Source organism: Fringilla coelebs (genome assembly GCF_963513975.1).
Source record: "Fringilla coelebs genome assembly, chromosome: 19".
Taxonomy (NCBI): domain Eukaryota; kingdom Metazoa; phylum Chordata; class Aves; order Passeriformes; family Fringillidae; genus Fringilla; species Fringilla coelebs.
Window position 1 is genome coordinate 11,774,887 of NC_140045.1, and position 12,230 is coordinate 11,787,116.

General features: G+C 39.4%; 1 protein-coding gene across 1 annotated transcript in view; it reads right to left on the reverse strand.

Moving 5' to 3' along the window:
* The window catches only part of B3GNTL1 (UDP-GlcNAc:betaGal beta-1,3-N-acetylglucosaminyltransferase like 1), a gene marked incomplete at its 5' end in the record, with an annotated part of 104,148 nt that extends 92,346 nt beyond the window's left edge, over positions 1–11,802 (reverse strand). The window contains 4 exons of the mRNA XM_084218413.1: positions 3,121–3,185; positions 8,093–8,192; positions 8,312–8,428; positions 11,752–11,802. Of these exons, the coding sequence (XP_084074539.1) occupies positions 3,121–3,185; positions 8,093–8,192; positions 8,312–8,428; positions 11,752–11,802 (333 nt within the window). The remainder of the gene's footprint in view (positions 1–3,120; positions 3,186–8,092; positions 8,193–8,311; positions 8,429–11,751) is intronic.
* Between the last annotated feature and the right edge of the window lie 428 nt (positions 11,803–12,230).

A 12,230-nucleotide genomic window follows, 5' to 3' on the forward strand; every position in this document is an offset into this window, starting at 1 on the left:
TAAGCAAGTATGCACACAGCAATTAAGGATTACCATTCCAAATTTAAATCATGCAAACCAATCTCCCAAACCAAAAGGAACAGGTCAGGAGCTGCCAATTCCATCACAGGAATGACAAATCTGGTGTGGTTCACCATCATTTTTGGTGAATAAAACTTACCTGTGTCCCCATGGCATTTCTGACTATTAGCAAGCAGTGACACTGTGGCAACTTGGTTTGAAGTCATATCTTTGAACTGCCTGAGAATCTCTGAAATTGTTATAAATTGCCAACAGAGCCTTTCAAAAGATTAAAACAAGCATGTTAAGTTCTCAAGCGATTATAACTGGGTTTGAAACACTGCAGTTCAAAAAGGGACACATTTTTATGTTTCTTCTTTAACAGTAAGGATCTCTCCAACAGCACACTGAATAAACCTGAAATGATTGGAAACTCCACAGATTATTAGGATGAAATGAAAGCACGATCCTTTTTTAAAGAAATACAGTTTCAGACAAGTAGAGGCATGTTTATGTGCCTGGCAATGAAAACAGCAGTTCAAAGCAGAATTTTTAGTGGAAGAGTTCTGCTGTGCTGCAAGGGGGTAAATGCTTCTTACAAAGATGGCACCACCCCAGAGAAGTGACAAACTACAGCTACAGCACAATGAAACTGGCAGATAAAGTCATAACTGCAGACAATTAGAAGAATAAAAGCTAACAGTGAAATATATTTGCAAAATTAGCCCTCATTTTCCCATATTATGAAAAAATTGTTAAGTAGTTTCCATTTTTCTACATGTTTTCCCAGAGAGGAAAAAATGCCTTAGGAGCTTGGAGGTGAAATCTGTAACAACAACCACAGTAAAAAAACCTCCACAATAGCTGTTAGTCCAACAGCTGCCACTTCATACTAGAAAAGGCTGATCAAATTCTGACAGTTCTGAGACCTGTAACCTTTTTTTTTCCACATTTCTTCCCAGTTTGTTGTCCTCAGAAATCTGTGTTGAGAGACATAACACGAGCAGCTTGACTCCAGCTGGAATGGCAAGCAGAAACAGCCTTGCTGGAGCCAGCATTTCCAAAGATGCTCCCAAATATGCTCATCCCCTCATTTCACTTCACAGAGAAAGCAAAGAATGCACAAAAAGCCAGGGCTGCATTTCTCCACCTATTTGTAATGTGCACAAACAGCTCCATTCCTCTCCACATCCACCTGTAGCAAACCTGAAATTGTGGCTGCACTTCTGAAGGTCAATTCCTTGGCATTGCTGCAGCACATTCCAACAGGCTGATATCAACATTCCTTCCTAGAGAGCTGGATACTGGACTGGTGACTGAAATGAAGAAGGTAGGTGGTGTGTGGAAGCAGAGTTGTTAAACAGCTGGCAACATCTGTGCCCCAGCTACTATCACACAACATTTACTAGCTACAGCCAAAACACTGAGCAATATTTGGTCTTGTAGCAGTTTCCACATCCATTTTATTTGCTCTGATCTGTTTTCAGCAAAACATGGTAGTCACAAGGGGAGACAATAGAAAATACACTTAAGTAATGCCAGGTATTTAATATTTCTTTTGTAACAAGATTAGGTTTCTGGTAGTCCAGAATGCCTCTGATTTGAAGAAGCAATAAAAATGCAGAGAACAGAAAATCTTGGTAACTTCTCCTAAGCTTATCCACACTGTAAACCATAAAATCCTCAACTCATTTCAAGTAACTCTTGATAATATTAAACATAAACTTCTGCTAATGACAATATTGCAGAAATACAGTATCATTACCAGTTAGATTCCTTAATAATTGTCATTTGCTTCCCTGATGTTTTGTTTTCCTGCAATAGTCAGCCAACAGAAACAACACAGCAGCAGGAAGATTTTAATATATGGTAAATTACAAATTGAGAATTCTGAAGAATCACAATGAAGATATGAATTAACTTCATTGAGAGAATTTGATTTTCTAGTTTACTGCCAGTGATTTTCAAACAACTAGATCTGTCTGGATTGAAAAGAAAGACTAATCCATCATTTACTTCAGTGCATCATGCTCTACATATTTGAGACAGAAGATCTGAAGCTTCATGGGACAAGAGTAGATTAATTTCTCATTCATGTACTCGTGAACTCAGATAACTTCAGCCAACTCAAGCACACAATTCCTCATCCCACAGACTCCCTAGAATGCCCTGTGCAATGTAATGCAAGCCTAGAATACCCAAATTTTGCAAATAATTCCTAAGTTCCCTGGATTTTTGTTTTCTTTTTTAAATTTTAGATATGCAAAATCTCACTGACTAACAATATAGCACAAAAATCACAATATTTTAACATATGAACAGAAAAAAATTTCTTCCATCAAGTTGATAAGGCAGGTGGAGTTTGCAAACTGAAGGATTTCCCTAATTAAAACCTGAGAATGGATGTAGAGTTCACATACCTGCTCTCACAACACTTTTTAACAAGCACAATCATAATATCCAGTTGAATTGTAGCTGAAAACCAACCCTATCAGCAGCCAGTTCATCCTGTACTACCCTATCCTAAAGTTCAGTTTCAATTCAGAGGGAAAAAAATCACTCTTCAGGTGAAATTACAGGAGATCAGTGAGCCTTGAAGGTCCTGCTCTTCTTGCCTGCTCCCAGCACACGGCCCCACTCCCGTGCTCAGCTGGGCACCTTTGTGAAACCATTCCTGCATATTCAGCTACACCAAGTGAGATCCTTATCTTCGGGTTACCGAGCTCAATGGCTTCACAGAAGATATCCAACAAAGGACAGGAAAAAAAAAATTCAACTTGGAAGGTGAGACTTCTCCTCTTTTACATCAAAAAGCCAGTAGATTAGCTCTTAGTTTCTCATCAATACAATTTTCTGAAGAATGTGGGAAAGAAAAATCCTCAAAACACCTAAATACCAACCTTGCCCAGCCCTGTTCACAGCAGCTTGTGAAATCTGATATAATCAAAGAATGATGTAAGGCTTTCTACAGGTTGGAATACAACTTTACAGCCATAAATAGTAACCAGCACATTAACCAAACTTCTTTAAGCAGGTTGTCTTACAGCAAAATCAGCAACTCCATTAAAAAGGAAAGGATTATATTGACAAAACCAAGTTAGACAAAAGGCATTAACTTACTGAATCCAGAAAGCAGAGATAGGTTCCTGAGCTCTGAATTACTGCTTGATTTTTAGCAAATCCAACTGTTGAGAAAGCAAAGATAAAAATATGGAGGAGTTTTTACTGTTGCATCTTTTAAAATCTCAATAAAGTACTAGATTTTTCCATACTTAAAGCAATGTAATTTGTGAATATTGAAATAGGAGGCCTATGTCAGTCACCTTCTCTGAGTGAGAACCAGAATTCTACAATCAAGTACAATAAGAGTTCTTTTGCCAGCCCTCCCCAAAGATATAATATGTAATGTGCATCTTGAAGAGGGCAGATTTTATATCCAGAACCTCAGCTTGTAGAATCACAGAAAGCTTTGGGCTGGAAGGGTCATCCAGGCCAACCCCTTGCAAAGAGCAGATGCTGAAAACCCTTGGCTGTACATACATTCATCTTTGAAGCCCTAAAAAATACCAGCAAATCATAAAAGAGGCAGGGAAGGACCAGAAACTGCTGTTCTTCCCATCAGGGATCTCAGGAGGACTCAAAAAATTCTGTTCCTTGGTGCTTGGCAAATATAAAGTTTGCAAATAGAAACTCTTCACGTGCCATTCATGTAAAGGTGATGCAGAGAGAAGCCAAAGAAGGCTGATTTATTAGATACATGCACAGAGCACAAAGGTGATTTATTTATACCATAACATGTTGTATCATCAATGGGGACCACACTGAAATGTCACTTCAGACAAATGACAGCATTGGCACCTAGGGTGTCTCAAGTTTCTGACTTCCTCACACTTGGTGAATCTTTTTACCAACCCATTCATTTCAGTAAGAAATGAATGAACCAAAGAAGAAAATTATTTTGTCAGCTTAATTTCTGAAGTAGATGACTTTCTGGAGGGTCAAACAAATGGCAGAAGCAGATAAATAGGAAGGAGCAGGAATCCACAGTGGAAGGTAAGGATGGGACTGCAGCAACCAGTGGGATACACCCACAAGGTGGGAATGCTTACCTGGGATCATTTTTGCAGGTAGACAGGGTGAACCTAAGAACTTTCTGATCTCTGAATTGTGGCCCTGGGCAGCATTCTAAGAAAAGCCCACACTATACCCAGTGTTAGTCTGAAAAATGCTGCATGGATTCCACTTGGTCACATATGAAACATTTAAGCTTCCTTTGGAGTATTTTTGGAACCAAGTCAGAGAATCCAGCAAGATCACCCTGACTGACTTGCAAAATAAACATTGTGAAGACATGCAATACTGTAGGGTTTTTACACTTTAGGGGGAAAACTGGAAACGTAAAGCCAAAAAATCTCACCATGAAGCGGAGCAGAACAATTTTAAATAATATTATTCACAAAGTTTCTGATTTTGAATTGAAAAAAAAGCAGGGTTCTGTAATTCTCTTATCCTTTGATGTGTTACAAATTTAAGTTTGCTCAGGAAACAGATTTAACTGGGCTCAAAGGTTCCCTTAGTTGTAATGCACGTGCTCCTTGGCTATTTTGCTGAGCTGTCCAAGTACAGAAAAAGACTTATGACTGCATTTCTTACTGCCTCAAGGAACATTATGTCAACTACCACCAGAACAGGACTAATAAAGGCTCTCCCTCATAACTGTGTCATTTTTTCTCATGTACTTTAATCCTCACCTGAACTTCTCTTCATTGTGTGTTTTTTGGATTTATTATTTTACAGGATGTTTACATTCTGCCTTTTACAGACCTATGAATATGGAATCTCATCTACACAGTAACTCTCAGTCTCCTTCCTACTGGCAGTAAAAAAGCAGCTGGCAGAGACAGGAGCTGCCACAGCAGCAGAGCTGGGTCCTGGCACCAGCAGTTTGAGTGGGAAACAACTGATGCAAGTCAGCAGGCCTGGGCATGCCAAAGCAGCAACCCCCAGTCCTTCACTTACCCCTGGTAAAGCAGGAGATAAAAGAACAGCACCAAAATGATGACAGAATTAAATCTGCCCAACTTTAAACACATCAGTACTATCAGAAGCCAGAGCAGCTGTAAAGTGGCCCGGACTTACATTTCGGTGCTGTTATTAACACACTCAAATATTTCAATAACTTTCAGGGGACAATAATGAATTACAAAGAATCAAAACTGTAAGAAAAGAGTGGAGGCTTCAAAGCAACTAGAAGATGGCAATTATATTACCCTATGAACTTCCTGGAGTATTTCAGATCTCATTTTCAAATAAACCACTTTAAATAAAATCACAAAATTTCTAGTATTTGTTATGAGAATGAGCTGGAAAATATTTCTTGCTATGTTTAAGACAGAAACATCCTGAAATTTTTCATATACCAGATATCTTTTAGAGGAAAGAGAGAGAAGAAAATACACATATTTTTTAAATTATTAAGAAGATAAAGATAAGTCCCCATAGAAGAAACTAGGTATTAAAAATTCTTTCACCACAACAAATTCTGTGTTTGGCATGAGTAAAATAATTTCTTTAATATTACTCTACTGAACAAAATGAAATGTTTGTGCCAGGTCTCTGAGTTTTGTAAGGCCTGCTTACTTGGTGAAAAGAGCCTGTTACCATGGTTACAGCCGTAAAAACTTAAGCCTCAGTGAGATATTAACATTCCTTACTCTTGGAAAGAAAAAGGTTTCCTTTTTTTAGGCAAGTGACCCTTTCTTTTTTCCAAGGTTCCCCCCCTTTCTTTTACATGTTAGAAAAGAATCAGAAATAAATCCTAATCTTGTGTAAATAGTTGAAGATGTGAAGCCTGACTAGTACATTGTTTCTGTACCAAAGCATCTTCTTTTCAAGGCAAGACTCCTTCCAGTTGTACCTAGTCCTTAACAAAATGAAAGTAAATCACCAAAAGCAAACAAATGCTATGGATTTCAAGTAACCTGCTTCTAAAATTTAACAACCATGAAGTAAAGGTGTCCTTGTTTTAACGGTGACCTGAGAGTGTCTCCCACATGGATAAGCCTGGGTTTGTTTTTTAGCAGAACTATATATTTCACACTATTATTTAAATTATATATTTACATAGTGCACAGCTCCTCCCATCCCCAATTTATTAGAGATCTGTTCAGTCTCCAGCTACCCCAACACTGACAAATGCATGCTAAACCAAAAAATAATCTAAATAATCTGAGATATCCCTAATGGCATGATGGAATTCACAACTGGAACTCAATTTTAGGTTCAGTTTCTTGAAGTGCAAAGGTGAACAAACATCAGAATTCTAAATTTTTTTTTAAAACCATCTTGCTTGTGTGTTCTGGCAAACTAAAACCTAGTTTATACACAATTGATAAAACACTCTGGTAGGAACAAGATTTTAGACATGTTTATAAAAATGGGAAATATGTTACACAACACGATGGTATTAGCAGAAACATTACAAGCTATCTCAAATACCAGAATTAACAACCTCTGGGATTATTCTTTGACCTAAGAAATTGTAACCTACTTAGTTTCTTGATCAGTTTCTTGATCAGTAAAAGAAGTCAGTTTTCAACAGAGACCAATCACCCAATAGCAGAGGGGAGAGAAAAAAGAAGAAAAAGTTACAGGATTATGAGTAATTCTTGACATTGCTCAACTCCAGCTGTATCAGTTGCTCAAAGGAGAAAAATTCCCTCTAAAAACCTTGTCTGCCTTTTGTCATTACCAGCCCAATAGTTCTAATATTACAAGCTGCACTGTCAAAACAACACCAGTTCATGCTAAAGGTATTAAAATACTAAAAATATTTATAGTAAGGGTTATGCTGTGCTACTTCAGTATTGCTGTGTCTGACAACTATTTAAAAACAGATGTAAAGCCTACAGTCAGGAGAAATGACAGTAAATAAAGGCAGGGGCCTCAACCAGGTTGCAGATGAATTCAGTGCACAAACTACCAATTTATTTGCATGTTTCAACAGGGGATGAAAAGCAAACTTTCTGAAACAGAAGTGGGCTTTTGCATAAGAAGATCATCTTGAGGAGACTAAAGAGCCTGAGTTCCTTTCCACTTCAAATGGGATGTGCAGTGAAAAAACAGCAACTGTCCAAATTTTGTGTTACAGTGTTTCCAAAGTGTGACTTTTAAGAGATAACTTCAAAGACACAAACTTGGAACCAACAATTCCTACCTGTCCACTCATTAAAACAAAGTCCAGAATGACAGAAACAGTGGTTACACAGCTCCAGTACAAACTGTGAGCACACTGTTCTTCCTTTGTGATCTTCCAACTTTACAACTTCTCCAAAAACAAACTGACTTTTATATCTGTTTTACATTTCAGGAAGATATTGTGCTAAAACCCCCCCAAACATAAACCAACCAAAGCAAACAAAAGAAAATCTGTTTAGAAAGAGATTTATTTGTAATCTCCTGCAGTGGGAGATAATTCATATTAGCATGCAAATGAATAGGGGATCACATCATACACCTGTCTGACAGCTCACTAAACATATTGGTTTAGCCCTTTGAGTGAATACTTGGGACTTTAGTGAGAGGGTTTTTAGCTCACATCAAAACTTCTGAAACCTCTGTTTTGATTTGATCATTGAAGCAACATCAAAAAGGTATTTATTTTCTATTTCAGGGTCTATTTTACTGGACTGAAAGATATGCATTTACTTTTTAAATCCTTATACAAGAATTTTTAATATTTTTTTATCTTAAAAGCCATCTCCTGAAGATAAATCAGATATCAGAAAGCCAAAGTAAAATTGTAAGCATGAACAACATTGTGTATACTACAATTAAACAAAATTCTTTTGCTTTTGCAGAGCAGAGCACACAAGTGCTTAGCCAAGTTCTTCTTTCCTTGAACATATAAACAAATTCTACAGAGCCCAAAGCAACAGGGCCAAATTCAAATTGGAATGAGTTTTCAAACAGAGCTCTAGAAAACAATGTGGGTTTTTCCATTGCTGTGGTAATGGCTACAAAAACACTTTTCAAACTAAAAATCAGAAGGTGCCTGCAATAAGAACCAAACTCACAAAATTAAGCTACATACCACCTCGAGGCTCAGAGGAATTATTGCATCCAATGATTACTGAAACACCAACTTCTTCCAACTTGATCTTCCATTTTTCAATTATTTCAGCTGAACTATCCTAGAAAAAATAATGACACAGATGCAGCTATTCTAACTTGTCTGTTGAAGTGAACCAAAAAATTCTTGTTAGAGACAGCATTTACTTGGACAGTATTTTAAAGAAGGTCTGAAACACACCTTACTGGCATCATTAAAAATTGACAGCTCCATGGTTCCTTTAAAATCTTGTTCCCAAACTGACTTCAGGCACTCATCTAACCAGCATTCACTGTTGTGAACAGGCAAAATGATAGACTACAAAAAAAACAAACAGAGATCCACATGCATGTCAGGAAGCATATTTTTGTTTACCTACAGTATATTTAGTAAAAAGGAGAAGTAGCAGATCCTTCTGAAACTAACTTTCACTGAAAAATGCATCTTAATATAAAAGTAGGTGAAGAATAATCTTTATTTTCATTACAAATTTATGATTTGCTTTCTTTTCTATCAAGCTCCTTTTTAAATTAAGTTCCACAAGATGGTTTTTGGTGGAAGTCCAAGGAAACGAGAGACCACTGAAGCAAACCCATAAATGAAACATCTGTAACACCACCCTAACTTGTTTCTTGTATTCCTGCATTTCTTAAGACACTTTTGTCCTCCATTAATACATCTTACTCATCAATTTCTCTCCAATTGCTCATATATGCAGCTGGACCCTAGGGCTGCAGCCAAGTTTTTAAAAATTATTCTACCTCCAACTGCTCTAAAGCACATTGGAAGTTGATCTGTGATGCAGCTCCACACTCTGCCATTCCAGTTTTCCTCCTACAGCCCCTTGGTTCAGAGGTGCACACACAGCAGGAAAACTCACCTGAAAGATTTGAAAATTGGTTAGAAACCAGAGAGGAGGGCTTTATCTGTTCAAGTTTAGTTACTCATCACTGAGCTAATTATCCTTAAAAAGCCAACAACCCCCAGAATTCTTTCAGTGTCTCAAAAGAGAACACATTTCCTTCACAACATACAAAGGCCTGAGAAATCAGCCTGGTGGCACACTGGCTGTGTTTGAAAAGGGAGAATCAAGCCTGTACCTCCTAAAATTACTTTTAGATGGGGAACTTAAGTGCCTGACTAACTCCTAAAAAGTCCCATGGGACATTTCAAGAAGTCCCTAGAAACACAATTTAAACTCCTCATTATGTGGGGTAGCCACAAACACATGGTTGGAAGAAAGAGAGGATTTGTTCCTATTGTGAGCAGGAGAGAATCCTAAAAAACAAAACACTGGGACACTGAGATGGAATTATTCACAATTTGTGAATAATGTGAACACATGTGCAAGGTGTAAATAGAGGTGCACCCATCAGAAGGCAGATTTTTGGACACTGAAGGATGTACACACAGGTACAACCCAGTCCTGTGTAGGGTACAATGATTAACAGCATTTCACAGCCAAATGAAATAGCAAACATCTAAAATGAATGAACCTCCTGGTTTTTGGCAGGATGATGGAACAGTTCTTAAAAGAAGTGGGATAAAAGCTCTCTAGGCTTTTAAGCAAAGTAGGCCTTTGATTTGTGTTTTAGAGAGATAAATAACATAGGGAGAAACAAAAAAAAAGTGAAACTGATTACCCAATAATTACAACATACAGACAAAAACCATTATTTCAGAACTGTCTCAGATTAGTACTTTGAGACTAAAATAACAGAAAAAATCTGAGATTCTGAAGTACTATATTCAAGTTACTCACAATTTTAATATTCTTTATATGGACATGGCAATTAGATATGACCCTACACATTCATTCCAAACAATCTAACATATTCATTCAGGAAAAAAGGGTTCCACAATTCTTCCAATGACAATATAAACTTGTACAGTTTTGCATATCCAGAAAAATCAGTTATTTTTCAATTTGTTTTCTGATTCACTTAGTAAAAATTTGACTAAGCCATCACCAACTAGCTTGCCATTGGTTTGAAAACTGGAACTTCTTTGCTTTTTTTCCGTGGTGTACTCCTGTTTTAAGTCAGGGCAGCAGTGCAAAATAGCAAGATGATGTTTGACCTCCCTGTTTAGTTTGAACTGAAAGCAGAAAAAAGTATTTTGAGGGCAGCACATATAAAACAACCAATAAGTATCTGATGGCATTGAGGTGCTCTGAACTGAACTGCTCATAATATATTAATAACATGTTCCTAAACACATTATTGTGAGCAAATTCTGCTTCCACAGAGCCATGCAGAGCTGGACACCTGCCAAACTAAGGCCCAGAGGTGAGGTGCTGATGATACTTCTGTGTAAAACCTGAAAAATGAACAAATCCACACAAATAACTGTACTCAGCAATAGGATTAACACCTCAGAGTATTGCTGATGTTGTAGACTAGAGTCTTCTTGGGTTCCACCATTCTTGCTCAGCTCACTGGTATTGTGTGTTTAGTTTTAGTTTGAGGATAAATCAACAATCTAGACTGCCATTTCTCCCTTGTTCATTACCAGATTTGTACCCTGGATTAAGAGTTGCAACTGGGCAGTCATAAATTGGCTTTTAACGTCGTGTGACTGTATCAGAATAATTCAATCTCCTTGGACCATTTACAGAAGGGAAAAACACGAACCAGGCACCATTTCACTTACAGATGCAGTCTGATATCAAAAATACCAGCTGGTAGTAACTTCCAGAGACTGTGTCTGCTTCTCCTGTCCCAAAACAAGAACAACCACAGCTCTGGCATTGCTGACAAACCCTCTCCAGGGTCAAACACCAACCTTGCTAAGGCACTCACTAAAAGCAGGCAGAAGGAAACCTAGAATGGTTTTCCCAGTGTCCTTTTGCTACAGTTTATGCCAGCTCCTACTTCCCAGTCCCAGCACAGATGATTATTCTAGTTCTACTTGCAGCAGCCCTTTCTGTATTTGAAGACTGCTACCAAAACAGTGAACTACAGAGGTGTAAAGCTCTCTCAAAGTAATTTGGGACAAAAATTGCAACTAACTAATGTGCTTTTGGCATTACAAATCATCTGAGTGACAATCTAAGTGATTTGAGTCACAATTACCATTTCATTAGCTGAGGCTGATTTACAGCAGCATCCAACAGAGAGGAGTTTCATGGCCTATGAGCCAAATATGACTCTTAAAACAGAGCTGTGAACCAAACCCGGACCTGAGCATTGTGACACGACCTGGATTTCCCTGAACTCCACACATTCTAGACAAGTATTACATATATTTCTGTATTTTTATATTGCTATTTATATGGCTATATAGGCACAGATAGAGATAGATGTATATTTATCTATGTGTTTAATTTATACAGAAATTAAATAATAAAGGCGCATATATATATAAAATATATATAAGATATCTACACACACATATATACACGCATGTGTATATGTATGTCTATATATGTATATATGCATATATGTATATAGGTACGGGAAGTAACAAAAACAGGAAGTGTTGTAGGAAGATTTTACGCCTTTCGTTGCCAACCCTGCGTACCCAAACGCGCCGGCACGGAGCCCTCCGGGAGAGCCCTCCCGGGCCAGCCCCGGCCCCGCCCGAGCTGCCGTGTCCGCCCCGGGCACACCCGGCCCGGGGCAGCCCCGCCTGTCACGTACCACCTGCACGGGGGGCTCGGGGCTCCCGCCGGCTCTCCCCGGCTCCGCCATCACCGCCGCTCCGCAGGGAGGAGCGGGAGGAACAACCACAGAGACGGAGGCTGGAGCGGCCGGAAGAGGCTCTGCTGGCGGCGGCTGCCGAGCCCCGGGCCCGGGCCCCGCGGGCACCCGGGCCCCGCGGCACCCCGGCCTCTGAGGGCACCCCGGCCCCGGGCCCCGCGGGCACGCCGGCCTCAGAGGGCACCCCGGCCCCGGCTCGTGAGGGCACGCCGGCCTCTGAGGGCACCCCGGTCCCGGGCCCCGCGGGCGCCCCGGCCTCTGAGGTCACCCCGGCCTCTGAGGGCACCCCGTCCTCGGCCGCGGCTCTTGAGGGCATAACCGGCCCCGACCCCAGCCCCGGCTGTGAAGACACTCGTATGGAAAATCACGCTAAGAAAAAAACCAATGTCCACAAAAGACTCAGAGGAATCCTGCAACTT